Source organism: Priapulus caudatus, unplaced genomic scaffold (assembly GCF_000485595.1).
Source record: "Priapulus caudatus unplaced genomic scaffold, Priapulus_caudatus-5.0.1 Scaffold783, whole genome shotgun sequence".
Taxonomy (NCBI): Eukaryota; Metazoa; Priapulida; class Priapulimorpha; order Priapulimorphida; family Priapulidae; genus Priapulus; species Priapulus caudatus.
The window spans coordinates 48,187-68,654 of record NW_014577844.1 but is presented as its reverse complement, the minus strand read 5'-3'; the positions used below and the strand labels follow the sequence as shown (position 1 = coordinate 68,654).

General features: G+C 45.8%; 1 protein-coding gene and 1 long non-coding RNA gene across 2 annotated transcripts in view; both read left to right on the top strand.

The window, feature by feature from the left end:
• Nucleotides 1-686: 686 nt before the first annotated feature.
• Nucleotides 687-12,576, top strand: LOC106813495. Its single transcript, XR_001394476.1, has 3 exons — nucleotides 687-757; nucleotides 9,770-9,961; nucleotides 12,531-12,576. It is a non-coding gene; the product is annotated as an uncharacterized LOC106813495 (long non-coding RNA).
• A 3,002-nt stretch (nucleotides 12,577-15,578) lies between these two features.
• The window catches only part of LOC106813492 (orphan steroid hormone receptor 2-like), a 25,729-nt gene continuing 20,839 nt past the window's right edge, over nucleotides 15,579-20,468 (top strand). The window contains exons 1-4 of the mRNA XM_014817636.1: nucleotides 15,579-15,623; nucleotides 15,815-15,922; nucleotides 17,598-17,724; nucleotides 18,132-18,311. Coding sequence (XP_014673122.1) covers nucleotides 15,579-15,623; nucleotides 15,815-15,922; nucleotides 17,598-17,724; nucleotides 18,132-18,311 — 460 coding nt within the window. The remainder of the gene's footprint in view (nucleotides 15,624-15,814; nucleotides 15,923-17,597; nucleotides 17,725-18,131; nucleotides 18,312-20,468) is intronic.

Below are 20,468 nucleotides of genomic sequence, written 5' to 3'. Positions count from 1 at the left end.
ATGGCGGCGCAGTATGGGGGCGCCTAACCCTAACCCTAACCCTAATTCTAACCCTAACCCTAATTCTAACCCTAACCCTAACAACTGTTATTGTTAGGGTTAGGGTTAGGTTTAGGGTTAGGGTTAGGGTTAGAATTAGGGTTAGGGTTAGGGTTAGAATTAGGGTTAGGGTTAGGGTTAGGCGCCCCCATACTGCGCCGCCATACTGGACGTCATAAAGTGTATTTGCACCGGCGCCCCCATACTGCGCCGCCATACTGGACGTCATAAAGTGTATTTGCACCGCCCATTCAAACCTATGGCATTTTCTTAAATGTGGGGGTAGCCCCTTTAAACTCAACAGGGGTACTGGTGAGGGTGTTCTTTGTTCATGTTCTCTATCCCTGAGCCGTGTGTTACTGTGTACATGGGTACAGAAACTGCAGTTACATTAAACAAGCTGACATCAAAATGTATCTCAAGCTACATCTCGGCTTAACTCATGGTTAATTTATCTACTCAAGAATCCACGCACTCGAAATGAAAGTTAAACATCGCTTCAGTAATCCGGTAAAAAATAACTAACTTTACTCTTCCATTTATCACCGAGTGCCTGTTTCACCTTTCTCGCGAGACGCGAGATTTGCAAATGACCTCATTTTCAACCAATCATCACGTTCGGTTTAGAGCGTCATCAACGATAGGTCGTGAACTATGACCTTTGTGACTGAAGAAGAAGTTGTTTTGGTCGATCTCGTTGTTCTTTTGGCTTTACTAGGTAAGCTCAGTGGTCTTTTGTTATTATTATGATTCAGAATTATTGAGGAATACATTCGCTAGATTAATTTTTAACTATCGTATTGTAAGAGATTCAGATTTGGCTCCAAACTTAGCCTTTAAATTGCTTTTGCTATCGCGAACACATGGATTTGTTTCGCGCAATGGCAATCGGCTATGATCAACATTCAGGATCAACATTATTGAATTAGATAGGATGTATTGCATAGTTGGATTACAGTTAAGCATTATTATGAAATACCTAATGTGTTTGTTTTAGTAACGTTCGCGTGCCAACTTGTATCAGTATACTAGGTAGCATGTTTATAATGTTGCAACGCCTTCAATGTTTTGGACATGTCTGTGACCTTCAACCTTTGACTTGCTGCATCGCAGCTAAGATGGACGGCACAGGAGCGGTGTGCAGTACCACAGCGTGCCATTGGCAAGCTGACGCTGCTGTATCACGTCCGGTGCAACCGTCTCGCTCTGCCGCTTCGCGTAAATGCAGGGCATATTGCTGTGTGTGCATTCCACCTCCCTTTATTAGTAGACTGTCTGGCCTATGTATGGTAATCACTATCCGTAACGGACCGTAGCCGTTATCTATCTCTGTATTCACCGAATTCACTCTATCTCTTGAAATGGAGTGTTGCAGCTGCCTACCTTAGTACCTACTCCAGCCACTCAGTTGCATAACTCTGAACACATTTGTCACCAGACACTGCTAGTACTAGTTTGTCTACTCACTTCCATGTCATGTTAAAAAATGTATTTTTTCATATTTTTATAATTTCACAGCTTTTAATTATAATTATACGTAGGCCTACCAACTGTCAAAAATGAGCTCCCCTACCAACACCACTTCATTCTACTACAAATACAACAGTAAATGATAGTAGTAGACTTGTGGTTGAATGCTAGAAAGTTGGAACAAAATTCAAACCTAAAAATGATTCTGGGTGATAACTTTGCTACAGCAATGTTGTTTTGTTTTTAAATATCTCATAGTGACACTGTGTCAGTGATACCGTGCTCAGTACATAGTAGTACACAAAATACACATATATGTCTAAAAAATGCTGGGATGACACTAACACAGTTGCACTCTAATAGTCTCTATTAGGCAACACTAACGCTCAAGGGGTCGTTGTCGTAACAGGTACTACAGATATGTACCCGAGGTACATATCAGTGGAAAAAATACACGGGGGCTCGGGGCGATTTAGCCCCTGAAATGCCAAAAAGAGCCCCGGAAATACCAAAAAGAGCCCCGGAAATACCAAAAAGAGCCCCCATAAATTTGCATAGAGTTCAATGCAAACCAAATTTTAAAGTGCTATGTTCATGCACGCGAGCTTGAAAAGTAGCCCCCGAAAAATAAATTATATTTTTTTCCCTGGTAATATATATGTATACACAAAGTGTACCAGACTTGTACTACAGAAGTGTACCCTAACCCTAATCCTAACCCTAACCCTAACTCTAACCCTAACCCTAACCCTAACCCTAAACATACCTCATATAAAAATATAAACATAATACTAAACAACCTAAAACTACCTCGGGTACATATCTGTAGTACCTATTACGAAAACGACCTTTCGTGCAACACTAACTGGGAATTATTGCAGCGAAATACTGAATGGCCAAGTTTTCTAAACGTAACCTAACGTTAGGCCAAATAGCTAATTGGCCTATCCAGTGCACCAATGAATGTTACTGAGTTAGGTGATTATAATCAGTATATAGTATCATGAACTTGAGCCAGCAAAATTACGTAGCAGAAACACTAGAATTGAAATGTGAGCAGGGCACGAAATTCAGATTTTTGTGCACCGGCCCAGATGGCTGGCAACAGTAATTTTTACCAGCCTTCACCATAATTTACCAGCCCTCGCAAATTTGTTTGTAAAATCAATGTCATGTTTCACTCTTGCATTCTCGATTTCAAATAAATTTGTAAAATGTTATTTAATAAGTTATGACGTGACGGTGATATCCTTCAGGTAAAACAGTAATGTAGGCTATTTGCTAAAAATAATGTAGGCTATAAATAAAAATGTAGGTACTCACTAACACGGCTGAAACCTCGCTCCAAGCTGGCATTTGGCCAATGTTACCGGCCCTCCAAATAATTTGCCGGCATATGCCGTTGGGCAGGTGCTAATTTCGCGCCCTGTGTGAGTGTGTGAATATTGCCTAGTGTTACAGTGTTAGTAAGAAAGAATCGTGGACTTAAAGGGATACTTTCCTCTAGAATTTAAGAGTATATTATGATAGTAGATTCATAAATAATAACATTTACCTACAAATTTCTATAATTATGCATTCACGTTTGTCATAAAACAATAGTGAATTTCGAATTCTTCATTTTTGACTGCTGACATGACACCGCATGATTGTGCTGCCACCCTGAAATAGTTGTGCATTTGACAATTTATTTTGCACGTTACAGATCGAAGGCTAATCACAAAAGTGCAATTATATTTATACCTAAATACTATTAATATATATATATATATATATATATTATATACGTAATATATTATTTGTTAACAAGACCGCAGCGATGGCTCAATTTGTAGAGTGCTTGCCTTGCATGTGGAAGGTCGGGGGTTCAAATCCCGGCCAGGTCATACCAAAGACTTGAAAAATGGTACACACTCACTGATTCTCTGCTTAGCACTCGGCAGAAAGAGATAGAGTGTGGAAACGTATACATTAGCAGGAGTTGCGACCGCTAATGTTCTCCTAGCAATCGAAAAAGTCATGATGAGTAACACACTCACCACGATTTCGGGCGCGCCCGACGGATGATGAGGCAACTCGATAAATTTATTATTATTATATATATATATATATAGAGAGAGAGAGAGAGAAAGAGAGAGAGAGAGAGAGTGCGAGCAAGAGAGCGTGAAAGTTAATGTAAAAATAGAAAGGTAGGTAAAAATTAACTAATTATTTAATGTAGTCTACAGTTAGTAGGAGTAGAGAGAAAAACACAACATATTGAGTGTTAAGTGATTGCACTGGACTGACTAGGCCACAAACCTAGGCTGAAAGGTTTGGGTAGGTAGGTAGGCTTTTTTTATAGCTCACCTTGACATCGTCAAGCTGAGCTATTGCCATGGGTCGTTGTCCGTCGTACGTCCGACCGTCCTTCCTTTAACATTTGGCTACGGTCAACGATAACTCAGGAACCGTTTGACCCACATGTTTGAAATTGGGTATAGTTGTTACTGCTATGCTCCCATATTGAACGTCCTATTTTGGAGCACACCAGTCGACGTGCTTTCGAGCCACGTCAATTCTTAGGCAAAAATGGGAATTGCTATTAGTCAGTTCAGGTTCAACGGATTTTGCTCATTTTAGGTATGTGAATAAATAAGGGCTAGGGGTTTTGATATTAAAAAAAAAAATATGCAAATTAGGAAGGTTTTGGCAATCTTATATGCATATTATATAGACACGCAGATAACAAACAGTCTGTGGTGTCACACTCGTCTTGTTCGTTTTACAAGATTTCATTGACAATATCTGTAATGCAAAATTGGTATTTCCTCACCACCCTGCCGATAAAACGTCTATATTAGAGTAAAGTTTTACAAAACATGTCGGAACGCAGCATAACCTATTTATTTCGAACGCCATCGCTAAGAAACATCAAAGGGGGTGTAGCGCCATCTACCGTAACAAATTGTGATTCATTTTGGTTTATAAATTATTATTGCGATATACAGATGGCAATTGTGTGCTACTGCCTACAAAAACTCATACGAAGTAAACACTTCCATGCAACTAATTAACCTTTGACAAAAGTTGTGTTATGGGCAGGGAAACACCATTGTCACGTGGTATATAGCAGCTACGTGGAATAAGCGTATCCTCTCAATCTTACACGTTACGCATCGGGAGCTCCGCTTTTAGGCAGTGCCTAAATCTAAATATTATATAAACGTTAAATGGCGATCATTTAGGTGTAACGACATCACTCGCCCACATCTCAGACTTTCACATCTCAAACATTTATTTTCACATAAAAAATTACACATATAATTATCAAGAGTATATAATGGGAGTTCTCCCATATATACTCTTCGTTTATATAATGTACGTCGATGGTTGCTCAATTAAAACTGACTTCTTCTTAGTACTTACTCACTCATTTGTGTCCTTTTTTTGTGGTGAGCTGCAGTGTCATTGACACTTTCATAAATTACAAATTCAGCATGGTGTCTACATGCTCGGGTGTGCTTGTGTGGAGATACCTTTTATGTTGAATGTTTGTTTTGCTTGGTACATATAATGTATTGCCTACAGATTATATAATGTACAGTGATACAATTTGTAAAAAAAAAAAAGAATGGGAAAGATCAATACAAAATTTTGAGTCTGCCCCTTTTTGGCCGGTCCGTCGGGTGAGGGCAAACAAACAATATTTTTATTATGGCCCTAACTTGTAATTCTCTATCGGTGCGTGTTACTATGGAGCAGCTGTAAGCAGATTCCGAGTGTTGTTTCTATGGTTTCATAGCAGCTACCTCCAGCGTTCAGCTGCGCTCATCGTGTGGTGAAGCATGCTGCCCATATAGTTCCTGCTCCCACCCGCAGTCAGCTGGTAACTATGGCAATGACAAAAATGCTCGGCCGGCATTCACGCACGCGTGCACAAACGTTCACATCCCTGGGCGGTGTGCATTGGAAAATCGTCGGTCCATATTGACATTTTATGTGGATTTTTTAAAGCAAAGCAATGTGGTTCTTATGGCACGTGATTTGTCGTTAATCACGGCACACTTCATGTGGGAAGGATGCGTAATATATATATGCTGAAGAAGCGATGCGGCAGCGTGTGAGTTGGAAAGTTATGAGACGTGGGTGGTGAAGGTAGCTAGCTTATGATAATGGTATCTTTAATTTAGTGTTTGACATGTTTTAATTGTTATTCATTTATGGTTATTCGTCTATAATGTGAATTTGGCAACTTACATTGAAAAAAACTGCCTGTAGATATGTGTGAACATGAAATCTATTTGTAAGTTGATTTGGTCATATTTTGCATTGTGGCAAATTGGCGTATTCATTTCGATGACTAACATGGATGTATCAGCACGCAGCACATGTGATATATATTTGCGGTTGGATCTTTGTGCAGTCCGACCCAATGCTATGCCTACACGTGTGTGAGTGAGTGCTATCCTATAGATAAAGGCAGGGTGCGAAACTAACGGGAGTCCGGAGTCAAATACTCTCTAATTTATTTTCACACTCCCTGATTTGACATATATATGCAGGAGTTCATGTGACTTCCTGAAAATTCTGCTATATGCACTAACAGTGACTAACTAGTTCGTTCCACAGCATGGTCTCGTGGAATTATCGTATTTTTCCATCAAATGTCCCCAAGAGAATTTAGCAGACGTGCACCGCAAATGTCCTGCAATGTTCAACACGTTATTGTTAATATCTTTAGTTTTGAACTTCAGACTGCAGACTCCCTCATTTTGCTGCGGACTCTGGCTCTCTTTTTGAGTTGGACTCCCTACTTAAAAAGTTAATTTCTACCCCTGTAAAGATAATGTCATACTGGGAGTTGGCTAGGTTTTTTTCTTGTAGGCATATAGCTCCCATACTAATTACTGGTGACTTTTACCACTTGAGGATCTAACCTCTAAATTGCGTACTAGGGTGGTTGTGGCTTTTGGTTGGTTATATGTTTAGTGTTAGCATTCTAGTTTCAAGACTATATATATATATATTAATTCCCAATTTTGTTGAAGAACAAGTTGAAATGCTACACAGATCAGAGTATGATAGTTTTGCATAGACATAGCTCATCTGAAATTATTAATGATCAATCTCATTGCATCGACCTAGATTTATTTCAAATGATTTGTGCCAGGTCTTCATACAGCGTGGAAAAGTGCAAATGCACCGTCAGAGAATTAAACTAATTCGCAAACTCCCACGACCAGAATTCGTTTTATTTGCTGGATCCGCTAAATGGAGACGGCTGTGCGTGTGTATCCATCAGTTCTTCATGAATTCACGTTCGCATGTAACATTCACGGGTGCTAAGTAATTACCAAGTCTCCACGGCGGAGGAGGAGGAATTGAACATCAGCTCAGCATCGTGGGGGGTGTTGTTCCTTGTCTAGAGTGTGAAGCCTGCTTGCTGTGTGTGTGCTAGCAGCCAGCCCACCTCTCTCTACGTGTGTGAAGCCTGCTTGCTGTGTGTGTGCTAGCAGCCAGCCCGCCTCTCTCTACGTGTGTGAAGCCTGCTTGCTGTGTGTGTGCTAGCAGCCAGCCCGCCTCTCTCTACGTGTGTGAAGCCTGCTTGTTGTGTGTGTGTGCTTGCAGCCAGCCCGCCTCTCTCTACATGTGTGAAGCCTGCTTGCTGTGTGTGCTAGCAGACGTGTGCTCTCGTGAGAGAGAGAAGCCGCTATAGACCGCCGGCTGGCTGGCTGACTGTCTGCATGACCTTTGGCTGAGATGTCGCCGCTACACCGAGTTCACCCGAGTTCACCGCTATATTGATTTCCTGCCGATTAAAGCAGCTGCAGCAGCCTCGGTATTATCGCTGCGTATCGGTCTCGGGGTTTTCAAGTTCATACTAGTACTCGCTGTGTGATTGCGGCTGGCTGGATTGCTGGCTTGCTGGCCGCCGACTTTACGTTGGCAGGTCGTTTTTTGCAGGTCGATCACATAACGATTACGTAACGTTGTTCGCATCTCGCCGAATTCGTCTCGGTGATGTAGCCCGAAGATCGGTAGGCTGGTAGCTATCAATCCCGTATCGAAGAAAGTTTTAAGTAAATTTTAGGTTGACCTCTTCCGTTGTTAACATGACTCGAATTGGCTTATCAACGTGAGGGGTATCAACTATTGTATGTTTACGTGGATGACGCGGGACACAGACACACACACACGCACGCACACGCGCACACGCACACACGCACACGCACACGCACACGCACACACACACACACCGAGAGAGAGAGAGAGATAGTTCACCGTAGACTCTAGAGAGGTTAATAGTACAGTGTGTGTTTGTGTGTATGAGGGAAAGAGAGAGAGAGAGGTGTGGTACTGGTAGAGAGGCAAGGATGTGGGAACTATGACCTTTAACCAGAGCTGCAGGCAGCATGTAAACAGTACATTTAGTAACCTTTCGGAAATCAATACTGGCGTGACCTGGGTAAACCTCGCACAGGCTAGCTGCCAGGTGTACGCTGCCGTCTCTCTCTCTCTCTTCCTCTCTCGTGTCACACGATGCAGCCGTATTGCAGATCGTTTGACCGCATGCACCCTTCGACTGCACAGCTTCGACTGATGATGACACTTGCACTTTGCAGTGGCTAAGGTTCAGACCTTGCGTGCGTGCGTGCGTGCGTGCGTGCGTGTGACGGCAGGCAGTGTGTACTGTCAGTTTTTTTCAATGGTAATGGAATCCGTGTACTAGCGCACCTACGTGGTCCCGTGGCTTGTACGATAGTCCGTATGATATATATCGTTTTTATTGATTCGACTGTTTGATTTCTGGACGCGGGTTTTTTGGCTAACAATCCTTAGTGTATTTTGCTCAGGTGGGGGGTGCTATTATTTCGCAGGGGATTCCAGCGTATCAGTTTGTGTATGAGTTGCATCTAAGTTTATATTGTAGATGTTATATGTGTATTAAGAGTAATGATTAGTCTATTGACCTGGATGCACGGCAGGGCAATTAAATGTTTTATTTGTGTTTTTCTAAACATTTAACAAAGGTTTTAGTGTCAATTAGGCAAGTTTGTTTCATTTTCAGTTGATCTTTATAAATTTGACGTGAAAAGTGGAAAAAATCGGTTGATAATTTTCGTGGAATGTAGAAGTGTAGTTGCAGTTTATCACGATCTCGTAAGTTGTGATACGTGCTTGGTACGAGCTTCTAGGTCAGATGTTTGACTTTGAGGATGCATTCGGATGTGATAGGCTAAAACTAGAGCCCATTTCCATGTGCCCTTAGTTACATGTGATGATTGATCCGTTCAACTGGTCTGAGTTTTATAGTTCAATTCCAGTTCATAGGCTGTTTCACCTTCAAGGGACCATTACCAAAAGGTTTCTCTTCAGAAGTCTCTCAGTAAGGCTGAGAGGGTCTATGTCCCCCAGGGTACTGCCGGAACGTACCCTGGTACTATCTAATTAATATGCCGGACCGTACCTCGCCTACTCCACTAACGAGTCTAGGGAGTCGCCTACGCCTACTCCCTAACCCTAACCCTAACCATATCAGTTAGTTACCAGGGTACATTCCGGTATACCGGACCGTACCCAGGGTACGTTCCGGCAGTACCCTGGGGGACATAGACCCTATAAGCCTCAGTAATAAGGGGAACTTGGCATTCATAGCTGACACGAGTGTACGTAGGCTTTCGTAGTCGAGCTAATTTTCGCAAGAGGTGTGTCGCTGTGACTCACCATTGTGGAATGTAGCTGTGTAGGTCAAGTGGCAAAGGTTAGGGGTTACCAGCCCATACTTGTGTTGTTCGTGGACATGTGTGAAGTTTGGAGGGTTACCAGCCCTAATAAGTGCAAATCGACGATACGTGTCTCTCGCATAACGTGAAAGAACCTTTTGATGGCAACGATTGAAAGCAAATCTGTTCTACATCGTGTCTTCTGCAGCTCAGAGTTTTTGTTTTTACTACTTAATCTTTGTTTCTATCCCAAACGACAGATCTATGGAAGGTTTTGTGCGTCGTCGGCTTGTGTAACTTAAAATGCTACTCGTTAGATCTCAAATTTGCCATGACTGTAGCCAATATGATTGATTAGCAGCAGTGTTTCTTACACCAGAACTCCTGAAGTAGATTTTGCTGCCTCCCTCCAACCCACTCTTAATTTTCTTTCCCATCGTGGCAATTATGTGTATTTCTTTTTCTGTCCGAGTGACATAGGAGAAGGTTGACGAATCGCTGTGTTACATGCGACGCGTCGCTAAGCAGCCGTATATTTTTTGCGTGTTGAGCAGGAACCGTGGCGTGAGCACCGCGACAAACCTATGTCACAGCGGAGCTGGCGTGACAGACCACACACCACCGTGAGTCGGCCTCGCCAAATCCCGTTGCCGTGGTAACCGTTGCCGGGGGGATGGAGTCGCCGGAGACGCAGTCGGAGGCGTCGATGGTGCGCGCCGACGACGACGCCGAACAGTGGATGACACGTGAGTGACACGCTAGCGACGCACGAGGGCGAGTCAGCGTTACCCCGGGGGGAGAGAGAGGTGGCCGCCATGTACGGTGTCGTCGGTGCGACCTGCGCTACCTTCACCAGCTCGCAGGTTCATGCTAGCAACGCACGAGGGCGAGTCAGCGTTACCCCGGGGGGAGAGAGAGGTGGCCGCCACGTACGGTGTCGTCGGTGTGACCTGCGCTACCTTCACCGGCTCGCAGGTTCATGCTAGTAACGCACGAGGGCGAGTCGGCTTACCCTTTACCCCCCTCACACCTCCCGCCTCCCCCATACACCACTAAACGGAAAAAAAACAAAACACACAGAAGCAGGAATCAACAACATCAACAAACAAACACAACAGGTCATTAAAAAAACAGAAAAACACCCCGGGGGGGGGGATGGAGCGCGCGGTGGCCGCCCTTCCGGTGTCGTCGTGTGACTGCGCTCTGCCTTCCATGCCGCTCGCAGGTTCATGCTAGTACCGCCAGGGCGAGTCAGCGTTCCCCCCCCCCCCCCCAACCACCCCCACAAAACCAAAAACTAACGCTCACCCCCCCCCCCCCCCCCCCACCCCCACCCCCCACACCCCCCCCCCTGACCCCCCCTCATATCCCCCAAATAACCCACACCCACTCCCCGTGGGAGAACCCACGCGCGACTCCACTTCGCTATAACATCACGCCCCAACACTCGGTTGTCCGTCTGGTCTCATCCGCCAGCGTGTGTCCTGCGCTACCCCCTTCGCCTCTTTCCCGTCCGTTAGTGCTAAAGCTTGGTCCGCCCCGACCCCTTTACAGCCGGGGGCTCCCACGGCTTAGGGCAGCGTAGCGATTGTATGCAACATTCCGGCTTAAGTCGCTCTTTGTAGCCTGCCAGTTTTAGAAGCTAGCGACGTCAGGTTCACATGTAACCGTTGGTAAGACTGATTTTGAGCAACAATTTATTAAGGGGTGCATCGTGGTTCTAGCACTTGTATATTTCTACTCAACCGCTGAACGTCAGACGTACTGCCTAATGTTTTGAATCACCTAACAGAGGCTTTTCAAACCTCACATCATCGCTTGGGATAATTTGCAAATCATCGATCGTGAGGCCATTAAGGAACAGGTTTTTGATTAAGGAAGTTGAATTAAGGGATGGTTTTGACCTGGCCCAGGCGCTCGGTTACTCTTACGAGTAAGTATAGGAGATGTCGTAAAATGCGCTTGACACAACACATGCTCCTATATGCCTTGTATAGTCGATAGTTAAATAATGCAAGGTCGTGCTATGTGCACTAGTAGGCTAGGCTGACATTGTGAAATACTGTATATGCCATCGAGCTTGTCATAATTATATGATATAGATACCAGTATCGTCCAGCGATCGATCTATAGTACGTCGAGAGCAGGATGTTCGGATACCGTGGCGACGGGGCAGAGATTAGTAGTCTCAAATTTCGACTAATCGTTATAAAACAAACACTCGACTCTATCAAAAATCGTAAAAAATACAAATTAAAAATACTTAAAAATTACTAAATCGCAACATGGACATGTATGGTAGCGAAGTAGAAGTGGCTCAAGTGTGCAGTCCAGAGGACACCTCATGAATCACTGTTAACTCTGATTGCCGAGTGATTACTAGGTACTGTAATAGACAATGGAAAATAGAGCATGTGAATCTTTGGTTTGGTTTGACACTGTCCCGACAGATGTATCCCGTGAGTATGAGATTCATAGCTCACTACGTACTTGTTTGTACATAAATGTGTTGGAGAGGTATGTCTTAGCAGGCATCTGTACACTCGGTCTACGATGCGCGGCCACACCGTCTTCACACTCTTACGCATCACCTCCGCCCACCCGATAAAGAGCGACGAACTTACTTAGCTGATACAGTTGCTTACTGATGGACAGTTCATGTATACTGTGTGCGATTTAAGAATCGTATTTAGGTGATTTATCAGTCATTCAATCCTCTTTGCTCTTAATAAAAGGCATTTCTTTTTCAAACTTGATCAAATCCTGTATAGGCACCAGCACATTGATCTACATACGAGCAGACCTTCACAGCGTTAATCATGATCCAAAACATGATAATATTGAATGCTATGTAATAATTGTATATCCAAAGTTAAGGATTAAATTAAATTATGCTATTTAACCGATTATCCGATTACTAATCGATTTATTGCGATTGGTTAAGGGAAACCGATAACGCATATATGAAATTCCAGCCGATTCCCATCACTATATATATATACATATTACTTTGTGTAAGTGCGAATGATTGCGTAATTCCAACCGAAGTGATGGCGTGTGTTAAGCATGTTAAAAAAGCACTCATCATTTTTTACTGATTAATTCTAAAAGTGCGGCCCGTCCGCGCAGTTCTGCATCACAGCTCTGCGTACGCACGCTGAGCGCACGGTCTCTCTTCCCCTGACGCCGGGGTAATGCTGGGAATCTTTCGTGAGCCCTGCATAAGTCTTTTTCTACTCTATTGATACTACATGCGAGCCTGTGTGTCAGGGTACGGCAGGTCGCCTCAACCCTGTGTGATTTTTCGTTGCACAGAGGGCGGTGACGACACCGCTGATTCGACGGGAGGTCACGAGACACTAGGACGGCCCAGATACTGTACACATTGGCCGCCTATCGCCGACGGCTCTGTCTACGAGCTCAGACCGTGACCGTGTCCACGCGCGAGGGCTAGGAGACATGTGAACTTGTCAGGTCCGGTTCGGCTCCGCTCTAGCGGTGAGTGTGTGAGGGTCACGCGTGTCAGACAGTTTGCATGGCGGCTGGTGGGGGGGGGGCGGGGGGTGGGTCTTGGTGGGGGGGGCGGGCGCGAGTGGGCGGAGGGCGGGGCCGTGCGGAGGTGGCGTGCTGTGGCCCGGCGGGGGAGGGCGGTGGCGAGTGCGGCCGGGGGGGGGGCGCGCGAGGAGGGCGGGGGGGGGTGGGCGGGGGGGGGGGAGGGGGGGGGGGGGGGGGGGGGGGGGGGGGGGGGGGGGGGGGGGGGGGGGGGGGGGGGGGGGGGGGGGGGGGGGACTGGCAGGAGGGCTTTGGCGGAGGGCCGGGACTGGCGACGGGTGGTGGGGTGGTGTGGTGGTGGGCAGCCCGCGAAGGCCGGTGGGCGCTGTGACATAGGTTTGCGTCGGTTGCTTCAGCCACGGTTCCGCTCAATACGCAAAAAATATACGGCTGCTTTAGGGGCGACGCGTCGCAGTAACACAGCGAGTGGTGGGGCGGGTGGGCGGGAAGGGCGGCGGGGGGGTGGGTGCTGCGGCGGGTAGCGGGGGGGGTGTTTTTCTACTGGCGGGGGGGGAGCGAGGGAGAGGAGGAGAGGAGAGGGCGAGGGGGATAGAGTGAGCGGAGGTGGGGAGAGTAAGGAAGGTGAGGGGAGAGCGGGGAGGGGGGGGCGAGAGGGGAGATGGGGGGGGGAGGCGGGGGGGGCGAGGGGGAATGTCTAGTTGTGCAGGTACGTCAAGGGCCAGCTAGTAGGAGTAGCGTCGCTACGTCGCTGATGATATGTTATGCATCATATTGCTACGCATGCAAATGGTATGTCTGTCAGTGTGCAGGAGTCAAGGCAGCCTAGGCTAGGTGTGTTCCGCTGTCGTGATGTCGTAGTGCGTCTGATGCATGCGCAAAGAGTCAGACAGCTAGTAGCCGTCAGAGAATAAAGCTGCGTAGTGCCATGTGCGATCCTGTCGAGTTGGCAGGTAGTCAGAGAAGACCCTAGTAGTTTTAGTGAGTCAGCTAGACGCAAAAAGTGTGATGCTGCGTGCTCTGGATCATGTGTGGCTAGACAAGACAGCCTTACGGGATAGGTAGTAGGTAGCCGGGAGCTGACTGATGAGTGTTGCGTGCAGTCGGTCTGTCGCTAGTGCGTGCAGGAAATCAAGGCAGCCTGTACGTTGATGGTTCGCTGCTCGAGTGTAGCTGTGCGCTGCGTAGTGAGTGCAGTGTCCACTCGTTTAGTGAGCAGGAGTCAATGCGCAGTCAGATTAGGTGTAGCATTGTCTGTCTGTGATTGTGATGCGTCTGTACGTACGCGTGTTTGCATGTCCATGTTTAGTGAAGCTGTGCAGGAGCTACCTGATCCGGACGACCTACGATACGGGTAGGGTTGCTGGTGTGGTGTATGCGTGGCGGCAAGTGGCGTGCCTGTCAGTTTGCAGGAGTCAAGGCAGCAGTGTATAGCTAGGTGGTAAGTGGTTCGCTCGCTATAGCTTTGCCGATGACGTTGACGCGTAGGCTAGCATGTAGCATGTGCCACATTGTACGAGACGTCACTAGCTGGACAGCAGCATCTAGCAGTTGCGATAATAGCAGTCGTAGCTACGCTAATGCGGTGCTCGTGCTCTGGCGTTGACAGTGCGTGGTGCTGGTGTGCCTGTAGGTCGAGGCAGTAGTGTAACGAAGCAGCCTAGTAGGTAGGTTCTACCAGTGTTGTGTCTGCCGTTTCATTACTCTCGAGTTAGCTTATAGTGCTCGGATATGTCCTCAGGCCAGCCTCAGGTACAGGGAGTAGGTTGCTGTGTGTGGGGGGCCTTGTTAGTCGTGAGCGAGTCAAGGCAGGGCCTGAAGCGTTAATCGCGTCCGTTCTGGGGTCTGTCGGTGCGTGTTATAGGTGTGCGCGTAATTCCTTACGCGTCTATGTTAACTACGTTGATATGGCGATTTAGAGGATTGAGCAGTCCTGGAGTTAGGCGTAGGCGCCTCCCTAGCCTCGTTAGTGGGGAGTAGTACGGTGGTAGCTCGATGTCCCGCGCTGCCGTGCAGTTGCGTGCACTGTTGTTGAGCGATGCTTAGTACCAGTGGTCTGCAGTTCCGCAGACCTTGGGGACATCGACCCTCTAGCTGCTGAGAGCAGCGTGAAAGAAACCTTTTGTAATGGTCTGAAGGTGAAACAGCCCTGAACAGGATTGAACATAAAACTCAGACCATGAACGATCAATCATCACGATGTACTAAGGGCAATGAATGGCTACCTAGTTTTAGCTCTATCCATCCGAAATGCAATCTCCATCAACACTGACCTAGAAGCTCGTCCAAGCCACGTCTCACCACTTACGAGATGTGAACATGTTCTATCACATCTACATTCCCAAAATTATCAACCGATTTTTCCCACTTTCACGTCAAATTCATAAAGACAAGCTGAAATAACAACTGCCTAATTGACTAAAACCTTTGTAAATGTTTAGAAACACAAATAAACATTTAATCCAGGTCTCATCCACGGTCACTAGACTAATCATTACTCTTACTACACTATAACACGTGTACAGAGTTACAAGACCAGTTCATATACAGGTCTTCACGCTAGATCTGCTCTGCGATCGAGCCCTGATTACTAGGGTTGCCATAGTGATATGCCTGGCGTAATAAGTGAGCACCCCCCCACACGCAATTGCATGCAATAGATTAGTAATATCGTACGACGATGTATCTGTAATGATATCTCTAAATACAACACTGACTGATGTCATACAGCAATTTCTAATAATCATCACGTATTACAATACAAACAATAACAACATTCTCTGCCAATTATTTTAATAATTACTATACGTACATATGTGTACTGACTATATTGAAGCTAGTGATCGTTGAGCCATGGATCCGCACAGACATCTAAGGTTGCCGCGTAATCAGTACGCTGTATGTGTAATCATCATTGCTTGATCTGAAACCTTAGTAAGCAGTAGTAAAATCTCAAGAGATTAATATGTCTCATTAAGTTTATTATTCGGTGCATACTACAATAACATCACTTGTATACATAGTACACACTTTCGTCCTTCTCGAGTCACAGAGATGTTGTTCGCTAGCAATGGTTTCATTATTCACAGCATCGTGCAGGGCGAACACTGGAGGTGGTCGGGCCCAACAGTCAGTCAATAACGCTGATAACATCCCCTAGTGGGGGCTTACAGGCGATAGACTGGTCGAAGGCACGGGTGAGTAGTCACACTAGATCATAATCTGAGGCCCGTTGTCAGAAACAAAATTAGTCTAAACATTATAGTCAGGTCTCTTAGTGCAAAAAATATGGGGGCCGAATCGTTACAGGAGTGACAAAAGTCTCAAACTTTCGATACTTCTTTTACAGTCTTGTTATGTACTGTACATACAGTTGCACGCCAGTGCATAGATACACTTGAGTATATGGCAGGTAGAAAAGCACGACCCCCCACGAATTTTAAACTGCTAGCTTGATTTTAGCAATCACCTTGATCGTCAGCTGAGAGCTATTTGCCATGGGTCGTCATCGTTGTACATCCGTCCGTCCCGTCGTGCCGTCCGCATTCGTCCAACATTTGGCTACACGCAACCGATAACTCAGGAACCGTTGACCCACATGTTTGGAAATTTGCCACACAGCACGTTTATTAACTGCTACTGGTCTCATATAGTTCAAGCGTCTATTAGGAGCACGCTAGACGTGACGTATCCCGTTGCCCTGTCGAGGCACGACACCAATTTTGGAGAAAATGGATTGCCATTAGTCGTTCAGGTTCAACGGATTTGCTTATTTTTGGTCTGTGAATGAATAAGGCTAGGGGTTTTTATGATATTTAAACAAAAATGCAATTTAGGTAGGTTTTGGCCAATTAATATAGCATATTATATCGCACGCAGATACAAACAGTCTGTGGTGTCACACTCGTCCTGGTTTCTTTTATCAGATTTCATTGCAATATCTACTTGCAAAATTCTCTGCTATGAGACATATTATGATTATACTATTATTATTATATTATTATTATTATGATATAAATGATTTTACTACGAAACATCAAGCGGGTGTAGGCGTCATTTCCGTCACAAATTGTGATTCATTTTGGTTTATAAATTATTTATAATTATAATACATATTATTTATCTTTTCACATACAAAATTACACATATAATTTCAAGAGTATATAATGGGAGTTTGCCCATGTATAACTTCTTTGTTTCTAATAATGTACGTCGATGTTGCTCAACTTAAAACTGACTCTTCTCAATCACTCAATTTGTGTCCTTTTTTGTGTGAGCTACCTGTATTGCCCTCTTCATTGAACTGCATTCAACATTACTTGCAACCAATCCCGTCCACTTCTGTTTCTATTTGAGGGCAAATTTTTACCTGTTGTAACCTTTATGGTTGTTGCAAGTTGTCATATTGCTGGAAAATCATTCAAAGGCCCGTGAGAGTTCATTCCCCGTGACGTTAACGACAGTTTGGCGTTGCTTTGTTCTCCGTGACATTAACGACACGTTGGCATTGCTTCGTTCTCCGTGACGTTAACGACACGTTGGCGTCGCTTCGTTCTCCGTGACGTTAACGACACGTTGGCGCAGCTTCGTTCTCCGTGACGTTAACGACACGTTGGCGCAGCTTCGTTCTCCGTGACGTTAACGACACGTTGGCGTCGCTTCGTTCTCCGTGACGTTAACGACACGTTGGCATGGCTTCCTTCTCTGTGACGTTAACACACTTTGGCGTCGCTTCATTCTCTGTGACGTTAACGTCACGTTGGCGCAGCTTCGTCCTCCGTGACGTTAACGTCACGTTGGCGCAGCTTCGTCCTCCGTGACGTTAACACACCTTGGCGTCGCTTCATTCTCTGCACCCTCTTTCTCCCGCAGGAGCTGCAGACGCAGCGTCTGAACAAGCAGCTGCTGCAGCAGCAGGATGACAGCCTCGTGCAGCAGATATCCCTCATCAACTCGAAGCCCGTCGAACTGTGTGTTGTATGCGGCGACAAGGCATCAGGTGAGCAGTAGAGTCGTCAGTCAGCCAGATCAGGGGACAGCGATCAGATGTGGGTGATCGGGGGTCGGGGGAGATGAATGGTGGGGTTTAGGGTCAGTGGCCAGGGTCAGGCCAAGGGTTGGGGGGCGGGGGGGGGTCAGATGTGGCATTCAGGATTGGGAGAGGTGAGTGGTGGGGTTTAGGGTCAGTGGTCAAGGTCAGGCCCAGGGTTAAGGGGGGTCAGATGTGGCGGTCAGGATTGGGGGATGTGAGTGGTGGGCGATTCAGGGTCAGGGGGTCAGGACGAGGGCGAGGGTGAGGGTCGAAGCTGTGCACTTCTTGTTCATCACATGTGAAATTTGCTCGTATTTGCACGAGAGCGTGACTGTATTCGTGGCTTCACGCGTCCGCCCCCTGCGTTGTTGTAGGTCGTCACTACGGCGTCATCAGCTGCGAGGGATGCAAGGGCTTCTTCAAGCGCAGCATCCGCAAGCAGCTGGGCTACACGTGCCGTGGCCAGCGGGACTGCGTCGTCAACAAGCACCACCGCAATCGCTGCCAGTACTGCCGGCTGCAGAAGTGTCTCGCCGTGGGCATGCGCTCAGACTGTAAGTGTGAGTTACCTTTCACTGTCTCTTAGTTAAGCGACTAGTCCGATAGGCAGCTGGAAGTTCTCGGATGGTGGAGGGGAGGGGGGATGTCTCCCTGACTGCGGTCCATTGTAGGCGTACGTAAGGCACGTCGTCGGAAATGTCATGGATGGTCGTGACGCTTAGTGGTATGGCCGTATGTTGTGTAGAACACCATAAATATAAATTTATGACTGTCATGGGTGGAAAATGTCTAACTTTTGTATGATGCTTCGCTTGGAAAGTTCTGACATTATAGCCTTACTATCTATCTATGATGTTTCTGATAACGGGCCCCTGTTTTGTAGCAAGTGGACTACTGGCTCCCAACTTAGTTTTATTGTAGGTGAAATGTTGGTGAGTGGGCCTGCAGAAGATGCTGTGAGATACTGTTTTGCAAAAGTCCCTGCGGTTCTTGGCTTTCCGTGCGATCACAGAAACAGTGGGAAAGATGGATGGAGAGATGCATGTTGTTCCACAGAGCACGTGGGATATTGGATCAATTCACGTTAGAGTGACGCGTGGGTCCTAGCAGGTAGCTAGGGTATTGTGCTCTGTTTGTGATAAGTGTAATCTTCACAAGTGCTGGTGATAATATAATCTAGTGAGTAACTATAAATCTACTCGAGGCTGTTTTGCCGGTCCGGAAATATGTAGGTAGTGTTTGCACACACTCTCTGTTACACGTTATCTACTCTCGAAATGAGGCACATTCAAAAATTTCCTGTGCTGATTTGCATTAAAAGCCTGAAGAATATTTCTGATATATTAACTCAGCATGAGGTCACGTTTCCAATCTTCACGGTTGAGTAACAATTATTTACCATTTCGCAGGCTACCAAATAAATATTAGCATTACTAACAATTCCAGAGTTACACTTAATCGGGAAAAAAGTGAATTTTTTAAAGGAATGATAATGTTATGGAGGTGGAGCAGGCGGAAAAATTAAATGCCAGGAAGTGGGGATATACCAACAAAGTAAAAGTACTAACTCACTTCACCCCCTCCCCCCAGAAGGGGAGAGAAGGAAGCGTGTTGTGCCCACGGGAGGAAAACATTAACCCATGCTAGCGTATGTCATATGTTCGTGGGAGGAGAGAAACATGAACCTATGCTTTCGTGTCAAGCCAGTGGAAGTGAAGCGTGACCCATGCTCACGTGTCATGCTTGCGAGAGGATAAGCGGGTATCGTGACCGGGGGGTGGAGAAGTGGGGAGAGAGAGGTCGCTGCTACGTACGGTTGTCTCGTCGGTCCAAGCGTGGTGTCCTGCGCTACTCTCACTGGCAGGTTGTTGCTAGGTTGGGCAGACGCGACCGGTTACAAGGCTAGAGAGTAGCGATTTGATGCCAGATTCTCGGCTTTAAGTGGCACTTTGTAGCTGAGCAGTGTTTTTAGAACTAGCGACGTCAGGTTCACATGTAGACCGGTTGGGTAAGACTGATTTTGCAACAATTTATTAAGGGGTGCATGTGGTTAGAGCCAACTTGGTTAATTTCTACTCAACCGTGAAGTTCAGACGTACTGCTAATGTTTTGCATCCTAACAGGAGGCTTTTTCAAACCATCACATCATCGCTTGGGATAATTTGCAAATCATCGATCGTGAGCCAATAAGAATCAGGTGTTGGATTAAGGAAGTTGAATTAAGGGGATGGGGTTACTTTGCCCAGGCAGCTCGGTTAATTTTACGAGTAATATAGAGATGTGGTCAATGCGTTGACCAGCACATGAATGCTAACACTTGTTTGTCATAGTTTAATTATGCAAGGTATGCTAATGTGCAGTAGTAGCTGAGCTGACATTGTGAAATACTGTTTATCATGGCACTTGTATAATATATATATATATAGTGATGTCCCGATGATCGATTATAATCGAAAATCGATCGATTATAGTCTCAAATTCGATAATCGATTATGAAAACAAACAATCGATTATCAAAAATACCAAAAAAATAAAATTAAAAATAAATTAAAAATTATTAAATCGCAACATGGACATGTATTGGTAGCGAAGTAGAAGTGCATCAGTGTGTAGTCCAGAGGACACCTTCATGAATCACTGTTAACTCTGATTGCAGAGTGATACTAGTGTACTTATAGACATGGACAAATTGGACAGTGTCTTTGTTTTGG